General features: G+C 36.8%; 1 protein-coding gene across 5 annotated transcripts in view; it reads left to right on the top strand.

The window, feature by feature from the left end:
• AMPH (amphiphysin) overlaps positions 1-24940 on the top strand; it is a 284998-nt gene that overhangs the window by 147890 nt on the left and 112168 nt on the right. For all 5 annotated transcript variants that reach the window (XM_045828637.1, XM_045828635.1, XM_045828634.1 and 2 more), the window contains exon 3: positions 14570-14624. In XM_045828637.1, the coding sequence (XP_045684593.1) occupies positions 14570-14624 (55 nt within the window). The remainder of the gene's footprint in view (positions 1-14569; positions 14625-24940) is intronic.

Below are 24940 nucleotides of genomic sequence, written 5' to 3'. Positions count from 1 at the left end.
AAATCATGGATACATGGAACAGACTGACATCTGTCAGAGGTGAGGGGGTTTGGGGAAACTACACAGCAGAAAGAATGAGGAACTCCTACTCTTCACAACAGCATGGATGGAACTGGAGAGTATTATGCTAAGTGAAATAAGCCATATGGCGAAAGACAAATGCTATATGATCTCACCTATAAGAAGAACCTAATCAGCAAAACAAACAAATGAGCAAAATAAACCAGAGGCATGAGAACAAGAAATAGACTGACAGTGACCAGAGGGGAGAAGGAGGGAAGGAAGGGAAAGTATCTAGTCAAGGAACATGTATAAATGACCCATGGACATGGACAACAGGGTGGGGACTGACTGTGGGTGCAGGGTGGGGGTTGGGCAGGGCAGTGGAGAGCACTGGGAAAAAAAATTGGGACAACTATAATAGAACAAGAATAGAATAGAATAGAATAGAATAGAATAGAATAGAATAGAATAATAAAATAGGTGAAATAAGGTGAAGGGATTAACCAAAAAGAAACCATATATATATATATATATATATCACATAAACACAGACAGCAGTGTGCTGATAGCTAGTGGGAAAAGTGGAGTGTAGGTGTAGGTGGGCAAAAAGGAGGAAAATGGGGATTGAAAGAGATGCTGCTTGGGTGATGGATACACAATGCAGTGAGCATATGATATTTTTGTTGAGTCATACACATGAAACTTGTATGGTTTTGTGAAACACCGTCACCCCAATAAATTCAATAAAAAGGCAAGTAAAAAAATAAGTAAATAATAATACAAGAATAAAAATATTTCTCCTTAATATCAACTTTCAAGGACATTTTAGGTTATTTGATAGATATGGATGCATGTTTAGAATAATAATATGTAAGTATTTAGACACCCATTTGCATGGCATTATTGAATGTCTTCTTCTGCATGCCAGGAATGAATCTAGGTCTTTGGGAAATTTCACTGAACCAGACAGATGAAGGTGACTGCCATTGTTAATCACACATTCCAAAATAGGGTGTAGAGAGTAAAAAAAAACCCACAGTAAATAAACAGATTATCCTCTCTCCTAGAAAATGATGAGGGCTATGGGGGGAAAACCAAGTAAGTAGAGAATAAATAGAGCTAGGTGAAGGATATCAGAAAGCTTGGAGACAAGAAGTTTCAAGTTTTGTTTCAAAGGGTAACAATTAAGATTGTAGCAAGGGGAGGAAGTGGGGTCAAGATGATGATTTTTTAAGATGACATAAATATATGTATACTAATGGGATTCATTTAGTAGGAAGCAATGAATCACCAGAGAAAGAGAACAGCTGACTCCTGTCCTTGAGTAGGCAGAAGGAATGGGATATAACAGAACTGGAAGAGTTGACTTGAGCAGGGAGCAGGGCACTTCAGCAAAGGCAGCAGTAAAGGCCAAGAATGACTTTCCTCTGGCTAAGTGTCTACCAAAAGCATTTCTTGACTAACTCAACACATAAGTATTGAGTATTTTCTAAAGCACATTATTAAGTCATTGGAAACAAAATGATAAACAATTCAGACATAGTTCCTGTCCTTATCAAGCTTATGGTTTAGTGTGCAGAAGCCTTTTTTATTTTGAAGTAATGAGTAGTAGACAAAAGACAGAATCTTGAGATGATATTATTATGCAGTTGACTTCCTAATTTCACCACTTAACATTAGTGGATGAGTATATTCTCACCCCAGTTGGTATTCTGAGAAAAAATGATTTCTATACCTTTCCACAATCCCATTTCCAGGTAATTCACCCCAGGATCAGTGGGTGTCTGCTGGTTGTTACTGCTAAGGATCCCACTCAGTAGAGCTTCTAGAATAGAATACTAAATATACATGAAATGTTTATATGATTGGCTTTTGATATACTATGTGATTTATGTGTATTATAGTTATGGTCACTGTCTGGCAAAAAAGCAAGATGGTATAATTTGGCCACTAAGTCTTTAATTAGCACTGTCAGTTTCCTTTGTAATGTTATTCTTATGGGAAATATGTGTTTTAAATACAGTCTTGATTTAGAATTCATTCTTGGTAAATATAACCCACCATAACTGCTTATATAATTGACTTCTGTGGGAGGGGACAGTTAGTGGGAACCTATAGATATCAGAAGAATATATTGGCTCCTGTTGTTTAAGTTTCTCTGAACTTATTTTAGTCTTTCTATTTAATTCATTTATGATACATCATTAAACCACCTCTTTTTTGCTCACTGGCTTTCAAGAAGCAAATGAGTCTATGACGCCAAATGCAGGGAAAGAAACAAAATTGTTCATTGTGAGTCTTTCCATTTTTTATCCTCTTTACTCTTATTTGTTTTATTCTATCTACAAGAATATCTCTTCAGTTATTGCCTATATAAATGAAAATCATTATTTGAAACCTAACTAAAATTTGACCCAAACTACAGATATTCCAAGTATCACTGTTGTGCCACTTCCTATGGAGTCATTAAGAAATCACTTCCAGAGGAATATCTTTAAGTTAGTGCTCTGAAGTTTTCCTTTTATCTATCCTATTCTGTTACCAAACTTTAGTTGTATTTTACTTTACTACATTAATTAACTATGCTGACTACAGAGGATTTACATTCCCATCCCTCAGTATTCATTTAGAGACCAATTCCTTGTATCTCCTGCTTCCCCCTGTGAAGTGAGCTTATTATATAGTTTGGATGTTCCTTTCTAAGTGGTCCCCAAGCTGACTGTACTGTTCTGGTAATGGGATGCGTAGAATTGGGCATATCTCTCATCCAAACCTAGGGAGACTCTGAAATGTTGTGAACATCTGCATAGATGAGCTGTAGTTGATTCTGAGATTATTACCAGTATTGTGGGTTCCCATTGCATGTGATTCTCATAAATTGCCCTGTAAGCCCCATGGATGATTTTGCATTGGAATTGCAATCCAAGTGATAAAAATATGTAATTAGGAAGGCCTTATGGTGACTGACTAAATCCTGGAGCCAGACATATTTTTAAGAGATTTTCTGGTAATCTCATGCTAGACCTACATACTGGAGTGCCTATCAACAAACAGTGTCAATTAAGTGATAGACACAGTGAAAAATTATTTCACTGTGGAGGAATTTCCAAATAAGTATTAGAATAACCTGGGAGGCTTTTAAAATATTTTATTTATTTATTTTTAGAGAGAGAGAACAGGAGGGAGAAAGAGAGGGAGAGAAACATCAATGTGAGAGGAACATTGAAGACCTGGTTTGCAACCTGGTCATGTGCTCTGACAGGGAATCAAACCGGTGACCTTTTGCTTTTCAGGATGACACCCAATCCATTGAGCCATACCAGTCAGGACAGCCTGGAGGACTTCAAAAAATACTGATTCCTAGGTCCCACTCCAGACTTCTGAATCAGGTCACACATTTGACTTGTGTCTCTAACCTTACAGAGGTTGTGGCTGATTGGAGAGATGCAAACAAACTCTCTTCTTAAATATTGTTACATATATCAGGTGCATAGGTTCAAGGACACGACTAGCTATGTGTTTGTATGTGCCTAATGTTAAGGCATAACATTTAAGCTGTCAGCATGTTGTAACATGTGTTTTATAGGGGTATGGGATATTAGAGAGTAAATTGTATCTGAGAGATACTGTGGACTCCAAAGTCAGTGTTGGCATAGTTGTCTTTTTCAGTGAACTTTGAAGTCACCGTTGTGTTGTTTTTTTGAAAGTGGCTGGAAAAATGTATCGATTCAATAATCCAAGATATGTTGAACAACTTTAGTGAATGCTACTCGAGTCCAATGATTAGAGAGTCGAATGTGAAAATGAAAGTGATTTAGAAGATGAAGGTTATGTGGAAGTTCATTTAGAAGATTTGGATACCAAGCAAGATATTTCTAGTGTGAAGAAAGTGAAGATGAATTAGACCTGAATCAAGAGTATCTTTTTTTTTTTTTGAAAGGATAAAGAATCAAAATGGAGGGAAAATCCAATAAAAAGACAAATTAGAAAACAGCCACAAAATATCTTGTGTCAACTACCATTAGTATGGCAAAATGCAAAAAATGCCAAGACGAAACTTGAAACTTGGAACTGTGTTATCATAAATGATGTTTTAGATCTATTCTTATCATATACAAATAAATATATTGACTCTATCTCCAGCCAGTTTTCACAAGAGATGCTAAACTAATAGACAAAACTGAATTGAAAGCATTTTTAGGCCTCTTATATCTAGCTCGTTTACATCACAGTGATCAGCTAAATTTGCGGGATTTATGGGCTACAGACGGGAGTGGGATTGAACTTGTTAGACATAGAGTATCTTTATGGAGATTTGCATTTATTCATAAATGTATCAGATTTGATGATGAACTTACCAGTTTAGGATGCCTGAAAGTGGACAAGTTAATGGCATTTGTAGAAAATTGTAAGTTGTGTTACTCTTTGGGAGAGAATGTAACAATAGAGGAAATAGCACTTGGATTAGGAGGCGAATGAATGTGGGTTTAGACAATATATTCCATCTAAGCCCAGTAAATGTGGTATAAACATTTTTGCTATTGTTGATTCAAAAGTATTTTATACAGGAAATCTTGAATATATGCCCATAAGCAGCCCATAAGTCCTTACTTGATTAGTAATAAACCAACAGATGTATTCAAGAGATCTGCAGAACCTGTTTATTCGTCAGGATGTAATATTACAGCAGATAACTGGTTCACTGATATAAATCTTATCTCCAACTTGAAAAAGAAGTAACTTTCATATATAAGTACTGTTCATAAGAATAAACCCAAACTACCCCCTGAAATTGGACTTTTAAAAACAGGCCTGAAAAATCCAACTTACTTGCTTTTGGTGCAGATTCACACATGTATCTCATATGTCCAAAAGGGGGAGAAAACATAATTTTAGTTTCAAGTATACATTTCAATGATGCTGTAAATTTAGATTTGCAAAAACCTGATGTAATAGAATATTACAACCAAATGAAGTCAGGAGTCGATATGTGGAACAAAATGGTAAGTACATATAATATGGACAGGAACACCAAATGTTGGTCTATGGTTATGTTCTATACAATTTTGAATATTGCAGGAATAAATGCTCAGACTATTCATATGCTGAACAGCAATGTGGAAATAAGGCACAGAATATTTATTAGAAATCTTAAAACACAATTACTGTCAGAACAAATAAAAAGGTGTTCAGAAATTTCTACAGGTGTGCATAAACTTTTACACCTTAAACTTCATCAATTTCAAACTCAGATGGAAGGAAATTCTGACTATGACATAGATATGGCTTCCTCAACAAGCAGAAAACAAGAAAAAGATGGGTTAGGTGCTATGCATCCAAAATGAGTCATCTATCAAAATATTTTTTCAAGTGTTGTGAAAAATGTTTATGCCTGGAGTATAGTGAAATTGTTTGCAATGACATTTACAAATGTTTTGAAAAGTCAGCTATTAAAGATTCTAATTAATTAGTGTTAAAGACTTTTTTTGGTTATTTTTTTAGCAATATCCATGTTTCTGTTATTTGAAAAGGAAAAAAATCATTTTTTATGTTCTTATATTTCTTTGTTTAATAATTTCTAGATTGTAACTGAAAATAAATAAAAATCATGTATTTTACTATATAAATATAATAAATGCATATTTGTAGTATTTTTAATTTTTTTTATTTCAGTCCATACTAGTAATGAATGTATCTCTTGAGTACAAGCAATCTATGCTATAATTTTTTTGACTGAGATCTCTGCAGGGCTAAAGATCTATCTATATGAGAATAACAATTTGAATGCAAGTCTGAGATAACCCTGATATAGTAAAGATAATGGTTTCCTTAACTGCACATCTATTTGAATGTATTCCTAAATCTGGAAAACCAAGGTGGGGTGGGGTGGTGGAAGCAAGGGAGGGAGGTGGGGATGGTTGGGGTCAGGGGGAAGATGGCGGGGGGGGAGGTAAATGCAGACAACTGTATATGAATAACAGTAAAATAATTAAAAATACAAAAATACAAAAATATATACTAAACAGAAAAAAAAGAATATTCTAAGGAGTTTTAAAAGTTTACAGGTTTCTAAGCCACACGTGACTGGCTTACATAAAAGCAGCAATGAAGTATTTTTATTATTAAAACTTTCTACAAGTAGGCTTTGGCATTTATAATGTGGTTTGTACACTGTTCCCCTTGACTCTCCTAGCAAGTCATAGTTGTAGTTTTGCTTTTGTATGAGAAAACCAAGTATATGTCACAAAAATTTTCACTTTGAGAATGATCTTGATTATTCTTTGGCCCACTGGTATTCATTGATTTTTTATTTTATCTCCTCACAGTACTTTATGATATTGACTCAATTTTTCTCATATCCATTGTTAAGTGGATATGAGAAAATCCACTTATATGTCACAAAAATTTTCACTTTGAGAATGATCTTATATATCTGCATGACTTATTCCTTTGTACCCTAGGATCTTCTGTTGCTGCAACATTTATAGATATAAAAACAAACTTTCTGAAAAATATAACTGTGTATTTGAGACTTAGAAGTATAAATAAAACACAAGGAAGCATTCTAAGTTTCCAACTAGCTTGTTTTGGGGAGGTTTATTATATTTCCTATGAAGATATTCCTTTGATATTAACTTAGTTCAGTCAAACATTTATGAAACACCTAATCTTTGCACAGTTTATCTTTTAAAAATTATCACATACAGTAATAATAGTGTCATAGAACATTTACTGAATGCATACTGTGTGCCTGGTACTGTGCTGATACTTTACATGGGCAATCTCCTTTGACTTTCATGAGAGTCCTAGGAAGTGAGTGCTGTTACCTTTATTTTACAAATGAAGAACCAGAGGCCTAGAAAGGTTAAGTCACATACTTAGAGGTAGGAGAGCTCAGATTTTAAAGCCAGGCAGTGCAGTCCTAGAACCCACCAACTTAACCACTGTGCTATATCAATCACATGTAATATACTCGGGAATCATGAGTTTTTGAGTTAAACAGGTGAACAACTGGTATTTTTACTTATGGATTAGAATTGCATCATGCGAGCACAGAGAATGATGGCTCTAGTTAAATTATTCTCACTCATCAACAGTTGGTTCTGCTTGGGCAGCCCTGTACATCAGCAGCTGGCACCCCTGCTTTTGAGAGCAGAGAGGACAGTGGTGAAGCATATGGGCTCTTGATGCAGATTATGGGGTTTAAATAACCCAGAATACCCTGGCTCTAGGACTTACTTGCCATCTACTAGATGCGTGACCTTTGGGCAAATTTCTTAGCTTCTGTGCTTCAGTTTTCCTGTGGGGTGGGCTCCACCCTTAGGGCCCCCCACCCCCCGCCCCAGCTACCACAGATGAGAATAAGTCTACCAAGACATGATCTGCTTGGGGAGGAAAGGTGGCCACTCTCTCAAAGGAGAAGGGCCAAGAGCCTTTTTCTCAGTGGGCTTTCATTAGGTTCATTTTGCACAGGAATACAAATGAGCTACTGTTGTCATAGCTCATTAATCATTGTCAGGCAGTAAGGATCAAACAATAGACAACAACTCTGAGGGCCTATTCTGAGTCAGGGTCTGATAGCTAAAGAGCAATAAAACTTTGAGGAACAAACTCACTTCTTCCTTCACCCCTTATCATTTAATTCAGAGCATTCTAAACAAAGCAGGTTTCATAGGATTTTACATATGCTTTCTTAGGTCTGATTGCCCAGGGAACCCGCTCTTTCTAGCACAGGTCTGCACCACCCTCTGTCACTGTTTCAGGCTTAAGTCAGGCAAGGGAAGTAAGGCAGCCAAGAGATTAGGAGACTTTTCACAGACATGATGAGGACTCAGGCTTTGTCAAAGCTGAGGGGTGAGGGTCCATCAACCCCTTTTGTTGTAGCCCCCCCAAGTCCTTCCCTGGGGGCCTCCCACATGATCATGTCTGTCTTAGGTCATTCCACTCTTTGGGGAGTCTTACTCATCATTGGCTAACTGACCAAGTGTTGGGGCCAGGCAGGGTGAAGTAAAGTTGTCGGAGGCAGTGCCCCTGCCAAGGAGATAAGCTTTGTCTCCTTAGTGGCTTATGGTCCCAAAGTCGCTCCCCGCAGCCTTAGCCTTGCAGGGGTTACAGCTTATGAAACCAGGCAGGGCGGTTCCCAACATTTTCCCATTTGTAAGAATATGCCAATGTCATAGAACTATTGTGAAAATTATGGGTTAATAGATCTGTGACACTTAGGACATTGTCCTGAACAAAGGGACGACTTAGTGTTATACTTTGTTATTATATTTCCATATTAAAGGCTAGCCTCAAGGACAGTATTAGGACAGAATTCTGTCCCTCCTTAACCAATATATTGAAGTTCTAACTAACCTCCAGTACACCTTAGTAGTATATCTCAGAATGTGACTGTATTTGGAAATAGGTCCAGTAAAGAGGTAATTAAGATCAAATGAGGCCATATGGATGGTTTATAATCCAATATGGTTGATGTCCTCATAAGAAGTAGGAGAGACGGGGGATGACCACAAACAGAAAAAAAGCCCATGTGAAAACACAGTGAGAAAGAGGCTGTCTCCAAGCCAAGGAGAGAGGCCTCAGGCAAATCCAAACCTACCAATACTTTTACCTTGGATTCTAACCTCCAGAGCTGTGAGGAAATAAATTCTTCTTTTTTCAGCCACTGATTCTCTGGCATTTTGTTATAGCAGCCCTACCAAACTAATACATACATCAAAAACAGCAGTTTCAGAAACCTTCTGGATATAATATTATGACTAGAGTAATGAGAGGCTAAACACTTCTTCCTTTCAACAATGCATCTCTGAAGCTTGATGTCATAGTTGTTTTTCCAAGACTTTTACATCCTGTCTAATTTGGACATGAAAGAACATTACAGATAGATCTGGCATCTATGCCCACAGAAGGGGACACTGAACAACAAGCCTCATAAAGAAATATTGTCTGAGTGGGATGCCTGTGCGGTTTCCTTTAATTTCTGGGTCAGTCCCTATCTCACTATAGTCAATACTGTACTCTAGGTATTTAGGAAAAAGTTTAAAAGATTTTGTATAATGTCCCTAATGTACCTTAATAGTCAAGTCTCTTCATACATACACAAAAGGAAAAAAAAACTTGAATGGTTTTTCAAGGGTCATAATTTTAGTTGCCTAAAGAAAATAAAGCACATCTTCAAGTTGTGTGCAGCCTGCATGATGTGGTGAGTTTAATGATTCTAACTAGGCAGTTCTATTCCTTTGCACAGAGTGGGTTAGCTTCTCTGAAAATTAGAATAGAGATCTGTATAAACTCAGTTTAGTTGGCTTAAGGGAAATATATGGAAAAAATTGTACATATAATTACTACAAGCTTTCTAATTTTGTTTTGTTAAAAGGTAGAAAGTATATTTGACTTGGTTTTCATATTGTACGTATTCTTTGCATTCATGATGCAGGGATAATTGGAAATTGGGTTATGAATCTTGGGTAAAATTGTGGACACTATGGTCTCTTTGATAATTACTTCCTTCCATGCACCAGCTCCTACTGCCATCAGCCCAGGAATAGGATTTTGAAATCTACCCTGATTTCCTGTCTTACATTTTTTGATCTAATATCTGCCAAAATAAAATTTTAAAAATGGAGAAATTTTCTATGAAATCAGTTCTGGGTTCCTAATGACAACACCTGTTACTACAAAGAGCTCAAAGCAAAACAAAAATGGAAATTTTAGAGACCCTGCTGCTTTTACCTTTGAAAACTTTTGTTTGCCAATTTAATGGCACCTGAACCTGTTACAGGGAGGACTCTACTTCTTACCAAACCAAGAATGCCTGTAGTGTTCACCAGCCTCACATTGTCTTTGATCATAAGTGGGTTCTGATATTATGCCTTATTGGTCAACTGTTAATCAAGGTACTGAGTATCACTGTATTAAATCTCATCTATTTGATAAAACTATGGTACATTTATATACTGGTTTCTTATTTTTAAAGCTTAGAAGAAAATTATATTATCAATAATAATATATCTGTAAAATATATGTATCTGTAAATATCCAAGTACTGTTGGCTTTCTATTACCAGAGCCCCTCTATAAATGTCAACTCTCAGTTTCTGAGTTAGAGAGGCAAGTTAATGAAAAAATAGTCTGTATGGTATATGTTTTTGTCTATATTTTTATAACAAAAATTAGCTATAAATATAAATAATTACATTTACCATATTTTATCAAGTCAATTCAACAACCTATTGCTTGTTCAATAAGTATTAAATACTTAATGTCTTAAAATAATTTGCTAGAACTGTGTAATCTTACATATAAAATCCACTGGATTTGGTTTTGCAACACAGATTTGGTTTCTGCCCCTGCCCAGAAATGTCATGGATGTGGTATTATGTGAGCATGGTGCCCTGAATTTGCAGCAGTTGCTGCCTTGAGTTTAATTTTTTAGAAATTATTAATTCAATTTTTAAAGATTGATTATTTATTTATTCATTTATTAAGAGAGGAGAAAAGAGGGAGAAAGAAAGGAAGAGAAACATCAGTGTGTGGTTACTTTTCACGCACCCTCCAACAGGGACCTGACCAACAACCAAGACATGTACCCTAGACTGGGAGTCAAACCTGTGACCCTTTGATTTGCAGGCTGGAACTCAATCCACTGAGCCACACCAGCTAGGGGAAGAAATTATTAAATCATTTTATATATGGTGTCTACAGTTCATTCAAATTAATGCCTCAAGTATGGCATATGTCTTCTGGGCAGAAGTAACTGATCTAACAAGGTTATATGATACCTTCTATATTAGCCCCTAAAGTCCTAGGTATAAAGTATTTATTAATATTAGTATATTTTAATACCTCCAAATTTAGTGTACCTAAACAGTAAACAGCTTGGTTCATTAATCTCCATGTATTATTTATTACATATTAAAACAGGCCTGTATTTGCTCCTAATACTAGAGGAGGTTTGTCATAGCTCTTTTTTTTTATTTTTTAACTTTATTTTGCCATAGCTCTTTTGTGTGTCAGATCTACTGCAGCTCTTCTTATCAGGAAATTGGATCCCCTCGGAGGAAATCTGTCTGTAATTCTACTCTTGTATGCTCTTACCTGAGTGTAATGGGAAACTTTGATGAGGTCACATTTATAGCTGGTCCTTTGACACTATATACATTAAATCTTTAAAAAGTTAGCCACACATGTATCTGGGTGCTGTCCCAGATTCTCAAGAGAGGCTTACAAATGAGAACTGTCCTGGACCTCAGCAAGTATGGGAACCCACCCACTTTTCCCCACCCCACCATGATCCCAAGATCTACTACTACTACTACTACTACTACTACTACTACTACTACTACCACCACCACCACCACTACTACTACTACTACTAATAATAATAAAAGGAATCGGTGCTACTGAGGACCAATCTGGTATAAAATAATTTGGAAACATATTTACTTAAGAATGTAATGCGATTTGTTTGTATTTAATAACAGAGATACTTGAATCCTTCCCATGATGACATGCCTTCTGCATTCTTTCTCTGACTAGTTAGATTTTAATCTTCACTCTGATCCTTAGGGGGATATCATGAGCAGTCCTCAGGAATAAGGGAAGAAAACAACAGCCTTGAGGTACTACTCAGCAAGGGAATAAAGGGATTTTTTGAATACAGGTAGTGATTTGCAGATCTTCATAAGGTTTTAAAATCATGTATACCTTTTTACATGGCTGTGAATTTTTCCTATCTCCATGATGAAACCCAAAATGACTCTGCCTTGTTTTCCAGAATAGCTGTGAAGCAGGGAACTGGGAAGATTTCTTCCTTTTCCTCAGTCCTGCAAGAATGTGACACCCAAGGGAGGGAGTGGGTAGGAGTAGTTTTATTGAGGAAGGAAAAGCAGGCCTACTCCCTTGGCTGTATGGGAAGAAAGTGGGATCTGTGGGACCATCTGGGCTGGAGAAACAGCAGTTCCTGACACTGATAAATGATTCAGTCAAAAATAAATAAATACCTTCTTATACCAGAGCAACATTATTATACTATTCACTAGGGTGAGGAATTTTGTATGTGACAAATTCTTCTTTGATCTTGTCCAAAGAGGAGAATGAGTGGGGTAGGAATCAGACAACTTAATTATAGTATATGCACTTGCTCTTGTGTTACTCTAGGCCCCAAGAAGAGTTTGACCAGGAATCAGAATAATAATTTTATCTTACCTTGTAAGAAGGGAAAATACATGCATGTAGTCTCAAGGATGTAAAATTTTTCATCTCTTTCTGTATACACACACACAACGTTCAAGGCTGCATTACCAAAGTGATAATTTTCAGAGGAATTTGGAACAAACTTCAGTGAAATGGGAGCAGGGCTATAAAAGAACTGAATGGTTATGGAAAAAATACAATAAAATATAACAAAAAAGCAAAAAAAAGTGAACGTATTTCAAACTTAAAACATCTTGTGATTCACACAGAATAATGATGTTAGGAAAACTTTATTGTGCAATAGATTTTGTGCAGAACTACTCTATGGCATATTCTAGGTGAAAGCTTCTCTCATGAGTGCTTTACCTTTTTGATTCAGGCATAATTTAGGTGAAATTTAATATGGTTTTTACCAAATGATTTATAACACTCATGGGGAAAATTAAGAATTTTAATATTTAGAAAGGAAGAAAGTTATTTAAATTGACTCCATTTACCTACTTAAATTGCACTCATCTATATAAGAGTGGAAGAAAGTATAATATGAACTTTCTTCCACTCTTATATCTAAAAATATCTTCTTAGTATTCTTACTTCATTATGTGCCAGCAAATGAATTATGTGCCAGCAAATAAATTAACCCTTAGTTTTATCTAGTAGTGCCTGAGTTTATAGAGCTGACAAAAATAGCTTGAGCTTAGTGCAGATAAAGAAAACCTTACCTGACTTCTACATATATTTCATAAAAATAATGTCACTATATTGTATACTATACCATATAGGAAAATAGTTTCATAGAATTGCTTCTAACGTTTAGCACAATCTTAAACACTTTTTCTCAGAGTTTCTTTATATTAATCTCTCTCTTTAAATATGATGAGTATCTACTTTGTACTCCAAAAACTTTACGTGGCCATCGCAGAGCTAAATATAATCTATTTTGCAATTTTCTATTTATATAGCTTAGTCCCCCTCCTAAATTGTAATTCACTAAGCAAGTAGGCATTTTTCCCTTCACCCCCACCCCTTTTTGGTAAATATTAATAAATGGTTGTTGACTTATATATGACTATTGTAGTTGCTATATTATTAACTATATTAACTATCAAGTTAGAGTAATAATATAGATGCTATATTATTAATTATGGAGGTGAAGTCATTCAGTTTGCTAGCTCTCTGCAATTTTGTTAAATAAATATGCAATTAAAAGTACATATATTTTCATATTTTTAGGTACAGTGTCAAAGCACATATTGTGGATGCCCAGCCATATGCAACTAGTACTTCCTTTTCTGAGCCCACTAGACTTAGTTGTGACTGCCAGCAAGGGTGACTCTGCCTGAGGGTTTTTCTTCCTGGTTACTGGAGACCTCTCTGCCCCTGAGAGGTCATACTGGAGGAATTAATGACCCCCAGGAGCAGCCTCAACCAAACCTGTCAGGAGTTGATGAGTCCCAGCTTCCTTGCCTCCCAGTTAGCATATCTATAGGGTTAGACACTATCTCCTAGAGTTCTCCAGTGGAACTAAGGTCAGTTGCCCACTGTTTTAACTTGGTAATATACCATGTGATGGCTCTCTTTCCTTCCCTGCCTCATTTCTCCATGTCCCTACTGGCACTTCCTGAGTTAACTCCAGGTTAAACTACTTGCAATCTACTCCTAGTCTCAGAGCCTCAGAGTCTCAAAGGGTAATCCAAACCAAAAGTAGGGTTCATATGTCAAAGTTTACATTTTTATCTCTATTTTGATAATGTCCAACAGAAATATAATTCAAACCACATATGTAACTTAAATTTTTCTAGTGTCCACATTGAAAAAAGTGAAAAGTAACAGGTGAAATTAATTTCAGTAATACAATTAATTTAACTCAATTATCCAAAATATTATCATTGTAACATGCAATTGATGTAAGCCACATTAATGAAATTTTTTGTACAAAGTCTTTGAAATCAGGTTGTATTTTGCACTCCAAGTACGTATTTATTTAGACTGGTTATGTTGCAAGCACTGAATAGTCACTTGTGGCTAGTGGCTACTATAGTGGATGGTGGTGATCAATTCCCTACCATCGTAACCCATGTGTCAAAATTTAGAGACTTGCTAACTCTTGAATATACATGAGCCTGTATGATGGGCCACAGTTTCCCTTCTTAGCAAAATTTTACTTGTCGTGTCCTTTTCTGCTAAGCTGAATAAAATCTCTGTAAATATTTAGACTGACAGGCACCTTGTTTAGTCTGTGTTTGCATATTTCTGTTATTTCAAGAATGAGCCTCTGGCAGTAATAATTCTGAGACTCACTGCTTTGTATATGTTCACATGAAAAATATAGACAAGATGCTCAACATCTCTGTTTGTGTGTTTTTCAGGCAGAAGGTACCAGACTTCAGCGAGAACTCCGAGGATATTTAGCAGCTATCAAAGGTAATATGTGTGAGTTGTTTATAGCATGTTACCAAGTACAGGTTGTTCTTGGAATTCATGAGTGACAGGATTGAGTGTTAATTATACAGAGCCATTTGGCTTTCTGAGAAGATGGTACTTGATGAGAGGTGTTTCAGTCTACCCACTCCCAAATTCCCATTGAAGTGATAATCAGAATATACAAGGGAAAAAATATGTCTGCCTTGGTGCTGGATACTTGATGCAGACCCCAGCTCATGGGGTCTGCCACATTGTGGATGGGGGAGAGACATTCACACAGACTACCCAGTCCTGTGGAGAAAAAGGGAGGGTGGCTTCGCTCTCAAGAAGAGCCAAAAGCCTCAGTCGTTGGTTTGATGAGCTTTTATTGTCTTTCTGGGCACATTACAAGAAGGTCTTCATTTACTATGTACAGGTTGGCTTTAGGTGGTTATCTTTTACAGAAAACAAAGGAGATGATGCCATTAATCACATCACAGAAGAAGGACATTTGCAAATGCAAAGGGTAAAGTGGTTGAACTGGTTACAGTCCATACTGGGGAGTTTTAGCGTGGATTTTAGGAAGTTACAGTAAGCACTTGCTGCCTCAATTCAGGGTGAGGGAGTTTTAGCAAAAGCAAGTCTCAAAGCCATCTAGGTACATTGCAGGCCTGATTCCCCATGGGAGAACCTATCCGTGGGCGTGGGTTCTGTGCATCAGACCTTGCTTTCCACTGGGAGCTGGGCCCATGCCATGCAGAATGGTCTCCTACAGAAACTAGGAATAAGCGCCTCCCACATGCTAGTGTTTTCTAGGAAGAGTTGTTAGAGCAAGCTTGAGACTTGAAGAAAAGCTGCAGCTGGTTTACCTCCTGAGGGAGAGTATGTCCCTAGAGAACACTCCCAGACTCACACTTAAACCCTCTAGCTGGAAGGGGTAAGAATAGTGGCAGAGACAGGTGTAGAGAATTATCACAGCCCTGCAATCATGGCCCTGGACTGTCTGTGATTTGTAGGGACCAGCCACACATGCAGCCCTGCCGCTGTGTGGGGAAAGAGAGGCCCTGACATTGGTTTCTGTCACAGTCATAAAAGGCAAAGCAATGAGGCCAGTGGTGAAAAGAGGAGAGAGCATTAGGGAGGAGAGTTCTGTCTCTACCTGCTGTACATCATCCAGTTCCCAGCACAGAATCAGACTTGAGTGTACCCATGGCTGTGATGGGTCACAAGGTAGATTTTGAGATTAGTGGGGAGAGAATGGATCCTCTAACAAGGTATCTTGGATAAACTGTCCATAAACTGACCAAACACTTGGAAAAAAGTGAGATTCCTAACCTCACACTCTACTCCCTTCTCCTTGATTTCAGATATAATAAAAATTTAAATATGTGTATACTATAGGTATACTAGAATGATAAGATAAATACAATACACTTAGTCTCTAGTTTTGGGTGACAAGGTCTTTACCAGGGTAACCCAAAGACAGAAAACATAAATGTAAAGATTGAGAGTGTTGATCTCACAAATATATAAAATGAATATATGTATATTTAAAAAATTATTTAGATAACACACTTAGTGAAAGTGAACCAAAATATGAAGAACTCAGTAAATAAACTAAATGAAGATCTGTTGTTTGAAAGATAATGAATAGTCATATTAAAAGAAAATTAGCCAAGAGGAACTATAGATGGGTAACAAATTTGAAAAATGCTTTTCCTCATGAGTAATCAAAGAATAGTAAATAAAACCAAAAGGAAGATGATGTCATTTTTCTTTCAAATTTTTAAAGACATTAAAATTTAAAAAACAACCGTAAACCACTTTCATACACTGATGGTAGGATAGCTTTCCAGGAGAGCAATTTGTTAAAAACCTTTAAATGCATTGTTTGGCATGCTTTTTGACACAGCACTTCCATTTCTAAAATTTATCCTAAGTGTTTCAATGTGAATGTGTGAAGTTTATTACAAAAAGGCAATAAATAATAAAATAATGAAAATTTTAATAATAAAAAAATAGTCACAATAAAAATTAGTGAAATTAGTTTTTAACTAATGTTTTACTTTTTAATACAGTTGACATACATTATTATATTAGTTTCAGTTATACAATCCAGTGGTTAGACATTTATATAACTGACAAAGTGATCACCCAGGTAAATATGGTACCCATCTGACACCATACATAGTAATTACAATATTAATGACTACATTCCCTATGCTATACTTTACATTCCTTTGACTGTTTTGTAACTACCAATCTGTACTTCTTAATTTCTTTACTTGTTTTACCCATTTCCTTCAACCCCTCCTCCCATATAGCAATTGTCAAGAATGTTCTCTGGATCTATGAGTCTGTTTCTATTCTGATCATTATTATTTTTAGATTCCACATATAAGTGCAATCATATAGCATTTTTCTTTCTCTGTCTGACTTATTTCACTCAGCACAATACTCTCTAGGTCGATCCATGTTGTTGCAGATGGCAACATTTCATTCTTTTTTATGGAAGACATTCCATTGTATAAATGCACCACTTCTATATCCATTCATCCACTGATGGACAGTTAACTTCCTTCTATATCTTGGCTATTGTAAATAATGCTGCAATGAACACATCTGTGTATAAATTATATATTTCATATATCTTTTTGATTTAGTGTTCTGTATTTCATTGGGTAAATACCCAGAAATGGAAATGCTGGATTCTTCTTTGTCTTTTGTAGCTTTTGTTTTAAAGTCTGTTTTGTCTGGTGTAAGCATTGTTTTTTGTTTTGTTTTATATCCATTTTCATGAAATACACTTTTCCATCCCTTTACTTTCAGATTATAGGTGTCTTTCCATCTGAAGTGAGTCTCTTATAGACATGATATGTAAGGGTCTTGTTTTCTTACTAATTTAGCCACTCTATGTCTTTTGATTGGCACATTTAATCCATTTACATTTAAAATAATTAATGATATATATGAACTTATTGCCAGTTTATTATTCATATTTTTGATTCTCCTTCTCTTCCACCTCCTCCTTTTCTTCTTCCTCTTTATTCTACTTCAAGGAGAGCCTTTAACATTCTTGTAATACTCATTTAGTGGTGATGAACTCCTTTATCTTTTTTTCTTATTTGGGAAGCTCTTTATCTGTCCTTTGATTCTAAATGATAGCTTTACTGGGTAGAGTAATCTTGGCTATAGGTCCTTGTTTTTCATCACTTTGAATATTTTTGTGCCAATCCCTTATGGCCCTTAAAGTTCGTGTTGAGAAATCAGTCTAATGATAGCTCCCTTGTAGGTAACTAACTGCTCTTCTCTTCCTGATTTTATGATTCTCTTTTTGTCTTTTACCTTTGGTATTTTATGTTGTGTCTTGGTGTGGGCCTTTTTGGATTCAACTTTTTTGGAACTCTGCATTTTCTGGACTTTATATCTATTTCCTTCAAGTGAGGGAAGTTTTCAGATATTATTTCTTCAGATAGATTTCTAATTTCTTTCTCTTTTTTTCTGGTACCCCTATGACACGGATGTTGTTACTCTTGATCTTGTCCTAGAGGACCCTTCAACTGTCTTCATTTTTTAATTCTTTTTCATTTTTGCTGCTTTATTTGGGTATTTTCTGCTTCTTTGTCTTCCAAATTGCTGATTTGATCCTCTTCTTCATCTACTCTGCTGTTGATTTCTTCTAGTGTATTGTTTGTTTCTGTTATTATATTCTCCATTTCTGACTAGTTCTTTTTTATGGTTTCTATAACCTCTTTACTGTTACATTTTTAATCTTCACCCAAGGATATGTTTATTGATTTGAGAGAGAGAATGAGGTGGGGAGAGAGGAACATTAATTTGATAAACATTGATATGAGAAAGCATCAATCTCTTGCTTCCTGTATACTTCCTGACCAGGGGTCAAACCTGCAACCTAGGTATGTGTCCTGACTGTGAGTTGAACCCACAACCTTTTGGTGTACAGGACAACACTCCAGCCAACTGAGCCACCTAGCCAGAGTGCTATGACCTTTATTATGCTCTTGGAGTTCTAAGTTCATTGAGTATAATATAGTCAATATTTTAAATTTCAGTGTTTTGAACTCTATCTGGTAGTTTGTCTCCATTTTATTTAATTCTTTTTTTCTGAAGATTTCTTCTGTTCTTTTATTTGGTAACTGTTTCTTTGTCTTTCCGGTTTGGCTGCCTCTCTATGTTTGTTTCTATGTATTAAGTAGATCTGCTATGTCTCCCAGTCTTGGTAGAGTGGTCTTATGTAGTAGGTGTCCTGTAGGTTCAGCCTTCCCATTCACTCAAGCCAGATGCTCCAGGTGTGCCCCACATGTGCACTGACCTGTTATATTTGAACCTTTGTCGCTCTCAACATGTCAATGACTTCCAGGCCTATTGTCTACTACGACTAGCTGCAACTACAGTGGAGTAACTGCTGTTCAGGGGCCCAACCCACAAAGCAAAACTTGGTTCTTCAGCTCTGGTGCCTGCAGTTTGTGTGTGTCTTTCATGGCAGTGGTTGGGTTGTACTCTAGCATGTTTTATAGTTGGCCACCAGTATGCTGACTCTGGGCCTCTCAGAGGTGCAGGCTGCTTGTTCCCTGTCTAGGACCACCTGTCATTTGCTACAGAGTGATCTACAGCTTGCTACTTTTCCTGGTACCTAAGAGTGGCCAAGCTGCACACTTAGTCCCGCCATGGCTAGTATGGGCCTGGGGCCTCTTAGCAATAAATTTGGGGCATGCTGAGGCTGGACACTGCTTGTTTGGGGTTTGCAAATTGAGATAATTTAGGAAAGTCTGCAACATGAGCTTGGACAGGCTGTTTGTATGGAAAAGCTACAGGAAGTGGCTTGGGTGGGCCTGCTAGTTGGGTAGGGTGGGGTCTCAGGGAATCACCAGGGCAGGGTGAACAGTGTCAGGCAGGTTCATGGAGACTTGGATATGACGCCAAACTGCACATGCATGGGATGTACTCAGCAAAGGAATAATGGCCACTGCCAGCACTTCTGTCTGGGAGAAAGCTGCCCCTCCACCTCTCACCCCAAAGCCAGACAATTCCATTCCTCCCCACGTGTCCCTGGAGCCTTTTGAACACTTGCCTCAACACTGGAGCTCAGAATGAGTTAGTCCAAGTAAATTTGTGTGGGCCCTTTAAGGGGGAAGACTGGGACTCCAAAATCCTTTTTCTTACTGAGCCACAATCCTTGCTGGTTTTCACAGCCAGGAGTTATGGGGAACTTTATCTTCCTGGCATTGGAGCCATGGGCTATGGGTCCTAATTTGGGCCTGGGACATCTTGTTCTTCAGGGGGTACCCCAGCAGCCTAGATATTTTTCCCAATTTTTAATTGCCACATACTGTATGGGACCAGCTTATTTCATGTCTCCCTTCCTCTTATCAGTCTTGACATGGTTTCTTCTTCTGTATATCCTTAGGTATATGATTTCTGGTTAGCTAGATTTCAGGCAATTCTGAATGATGGTTGTTCTTATAGTTTAGTTGTAATTTTGATGTGGTCATGGGAGGAGGCCAGCACCATGTTTACCTACTCTGCCATATTGACTGGAAGCTGACACTGATTTTTAAATTAAAATGTATTTAAATTCTATATACAAGGCATATAATTTTAATGATAACTCTATGAGGTAGTTGCTTTATAATCTTTACTTTATACATAAGGAAAGCAAGGTACAGAGAAGTTAAATAGCTTGTCCAAGGTCATATACCTCATAAACAACAGGGCCTCCAGGCCCTGAGTATACATCCATGTATACTCTGGTCTGTGTATCTCCTAAGGCCCTGCTTTTATCCACTGTCTCTTATACTGCTTTTGAACTCTGTGACCATTGGTAGGGAGTATTTTCACAAATTAAAGTTCATTTACACAATGGAGTAATGACAACTTATCACTATTACTTTTTAATGAGCATTTAGTATGTGCTAGTCTGTATGCTAAGTGTTTTAGGCATATTCCCTCTTTGTAACCACCCAACACAGCTATATGATAAATGATATTAGCCTTATTTTAAATTTGCAAAGAAGTAAAGCTTAGAGAATTTAACTTCCATAAACTCATAGAGTTTATATTTAACTGCACTAAAAAAAATTAACCTTAAGTATTTATTATTTATAATAATCCAGTCAGAAAATAGAGGCACTCTTGGTATTTTTGATTGATTATTAATTTAGGATTTGAACATAAGAAGTAATATATTGTGTCAAACACAGGATTTTTTCTATGTTAGCTGATTTTTTAAAAAGTGGAAACATTTGTTGAATGAATAAGTAAATTGGATCTCTTTCCCCAAATCTGCATATTTTAGACTATTTTACTGCTTTAGTATGGAGAATGCTATTTAAAAACACTGGAGTAATTCTTTTCCTTACTGTGCTGTAGAAGGAGAATCCACTGAGTGAAATGTTAGCTCCAGAGAGACCTTGGGTGGGTAACCAAAGCAACCTTTCATTCTACCTCTAATGGCCACATCTCCATTGGAAGGATAAAGGACCTTATATCAGCTTTTCCTCCAATCATGTTCTATTGATTGAATGATGTTGAGTACTCCATGAAAGAGATACATGTTTAAATTACTTTCACCCATTGGGTTAAATGAGCTCTACTCATCATCATTAATCTCTGGGTGGCATTCACCTTTGTAGGCTTTTTTTTTAAGTTTTAAAATATAATTTATATTAGCATATTCGAACAAATGTATATGATATTGTGGGGGGTGGGGTTTCTCCCTGCAGGCCCTCCCCAACCCAGCCTACACAGATGAGAATAAGTCTACCAAGACATGATCTGCTTGGGGAGGAAAGATGGCCGATCTCTCAAAGGAGAAGGGCCAAGAGCTTTTTCCTCAACAGGCTTTTATTGGGTTCATTTGCACAAGAATACAGGTAAAGCTCATCAATCATTGTCAGGCAGTAAGGATCAAACAATAGATAACAAAGAACTCTGAGGGCCTATTCTGAGTCAGGATCTATTAGCTAAAGGACTACAAAACAAACTCAGTTCCTGTTTGGACCCTTATCATATAATTAAGAAAATTCTTAGAAACATTTCAAACAAACAACCTAACCCTACATCTACAAGAACTCAAGGAACAACAACAAAGACAGCCCAAGCAAGCAGAAGGAAGGAAATAACAAAGATCAGAGCAGAATTAAATGACATAGAGACTAAAAGCACAATTCTAAGGATCAATGAATCCAGGAGCTGGTTCTTTGAAAAGATAAACAAAATTGACAAGCCTTTCAGCAGGCTCATCAAGAAAAAAAGAGAGAGGACCCAAATAAACACAATCAGAAATGAAAGAGGAGAGATTACAACTGAGACCACAGAAATACAAAGAATTGTAAAAAATTATTACGAAGAACTGTATGCCAAGAAATTTGAAAACCTAGGTGAAATGGACCAATTTCTAGAAAAATATAACCTTCCAAAACTCAATGAAAAAGAAGCAGAAAGCCTGAACAAACCAATAACAGCAAAAGAAATTGAAGCAGTAATCAAAAAACTCCTAACACACAGAAGCCCTGGACAAGATGGTTTCAGAGGAGAATTCTACAAAGCATTTAAGGGAGAGCTAACCTCTATCCTTCACAGACTATTCCAAAAAATGCAAAAAGATGGGAGACTCCCAAACTCTTTGTATGAGGCCAACATCATCCTAATTCCAAAACCAGATAAAGACACAACAAAGAAAGAAAACTTCAAGCCAATATCGCTAATGAACATTGATGCTAAAATCCTCAACAAAATACTGGCAAACCACATCCAACAATACATTAAAAAGATCATACACCATGACCAAGTAGGATTCATTCCAGGGATGCAGGGATGGTACAATATTCCCAAATCAGTAAATGTCATACATCACATAAACAAAAACAAAGACAAAAACCACATGATCATATCAATAGATGCAGAAAAAGCATTTGATAAGGTACAGCACCCATTTATGATAAAAATACTCAGCAAAGTGGGAATAGAGGGAGCATTCCTCAATATAATAAAGGCAATATATGAGAGACGTTACAACCAACATCATACTCAATGGGCAAAAATTAAAATCTTTTCCACTAAGATCAGGAACAAGACAAGGCTGTCCACTTTCACCACTTCTATTCAATATAGTACTGGAAGTTTTAGCCACAGCGATCAGACGAGAAAAAGAAATAAAAGGCATCCAAATCGGAAAGCAGGAAACAAAACTGTCTCTGTTTGCAGATGACATAATAGTGTGCATAGAAAATCCTATAGACTCCACCAAAAAACTGCTTGACCTAATAAATGAATTTGACAAAACAGCAGGATACAAAGTCAATATCCAGAAATAAAAGGCATTTCTGTACACCAACAATGAAACAGCAGAAGCAGAAATCAAGAAAAAAATCCCATTTGAAATAGCAAAAAGAAAAATAAAATATCTAGGAATTAACCTAACCAAAGAGGTAAAAGACCTGTATTCAGAAAACTACATAAGGTTGAGGAAAGAAATCAAGGAGGACACAAACAAATGGAAACATGTACCGTGTTCATGGATTGGAAGAATTTATATAATCAAAATGTCCATAGTACCCAAAGCAATTTACACATTCAATGCAATACCTATTAAAGTACCAATGGCTTATTTCACAGACATAGAACAAACACTTTAAAAATTTATATAGAATCATAAACGACCCCGAATAGCTGCTGCAATTATGAGAAAGAAGAGTAAAGTAGGAGGGATCACAATACCTAACACTAAACTATACTACAAGGCCACTGTAATCAAAACTGCCTGGTACTGGCATAAAAACAGGCACATGGACCAATGGAACACAACAGAGAGGCCAGAAATAAACCCAAGTCTCTACGGCCAATTAATATTTGACAAAGGAGGCAACAACATAAAATGGAGTAAAAGTAGCCTCTTCAACAAATGGTGTTGGGAGAACTGGACAGCTACATGCAAAAAAAATGAAACTCAAGCACCAACTTACACCTTATACAAAAATAAATTCAAGATGGATAAAAGACTTAAATATAAAATGTGACACCATTAAAGTCCTAGAGGAGAACATAGGTAGGAAAATCTCAGACATTTCACGCAGAAACTTTTTTACTGGCATGTCCCCTGGAGCAAGGGACATAAAGGAAAGATTAAACAAATGAGAACTCATCAAAATCAAAAGCTCTGCACAGCTAAAGAAAACAGTATCAAAATAAAAAGAGAACCAACTGTATGGGAAAACATATTTGCCAATGATACCTCAGACAAGGGTTTAATCTCCAAAATATATAAAGAACTTACACGACTACACTCTAAGAAGACAAGGAACCCAGTTAAAAAATGGCAAAGGACTTGGACAGTTCTCCAAGGAGGGCATACAGAAAATCCAAAGACACATGAAACGATGTTCAGTATCGCTAGCTATCAGAGAGATGCAAATCAAAACCACAATGAGATACCACTTCACACCAGTCAGAATGGCCATCATAAACAAAGCAACAAACAACAAGTGTTGGAGAGGTTGTGGAGAAAAGGGGACCCTAGTGCACTGTTGGTGGGACTGCAGACTGGTACAACCACTATGGAAAGCAGTATGGAACTTCCTCAGAAAACTAAAAATGGATCTGCCTTTTGACCCAGCAATTCCACTGCTGGGACTATATCCTAAGAACACTAAAATACCAATCCAAAAGAACCTATGCACTCCAATATTCACAGCAGCACAATTTACAATAGCTAGGTTCTGGAAGCAACCTAGATGCCCATCAGTAAATGAATGGATCAAAAAACTATGGTACATTTACACAATGAAATTCTATGCAGCTGAAAGAAAGAAGGAGCTCTTAACCTTTGCAACAGCTTGGATGGAGCTGGAAAACATTATGCTAAGCGAAATAAGCCAACCAGTGAAAGACAAATACCATATGATCTCACCTTTAACAGAAACCTAAACAACAAAACAAAGAAACAAGCAAAATATAACCAAAGACACTGAAATAAAGGACAGGCTGACAGTGACCAGAGAGGAGAAAAGAGGGAATTTCAGGGGAGAATGGGAAGGGTTTACAGGAACAAATTTAAAGGACACATGGACAAAAACTAGGTGGAGGATGGTAATGGGAGGGAAGAGGGGAGGGTTGGGTGGGTGGGCTGGATTGGGAGTAAAAGGGAGAAAACTGTACATGAACAATGATTAAAATGAAAAAAAAAGTTTAATTAAACATGTTGGACAGAGGAAAAAAAAAAGAACATTCTTAGCAAAGCAGGTTTCACAGGATTTTACATATTCTTTCTCAGGCATGATCACCTGGGGAGCCTGTCCTTTCCAGCACAGGGCTGCACC

Source organism: Phyllostomus hastatus, unplaced genomic scaffold (assembly GCF_019186645.2).
Source record: "Phyllostomus hastatus isolate PE091 unplaced genomic scaffold, TTU_PhHast_1.1 phas_scaffold_78, whole genome shotgun sequence".
NCBI lineage: Eukaryota > Metazoa > Chordata > Mammalia > Chiroptera > Phyllostomidae > Phyllostomus > Phyllostomus hastatus.
The sequence above is the reverse complement of the archived record's forward strand: the minus strand, read 5'-3'. Positions and strand labels throughout refer to the sequence as shown.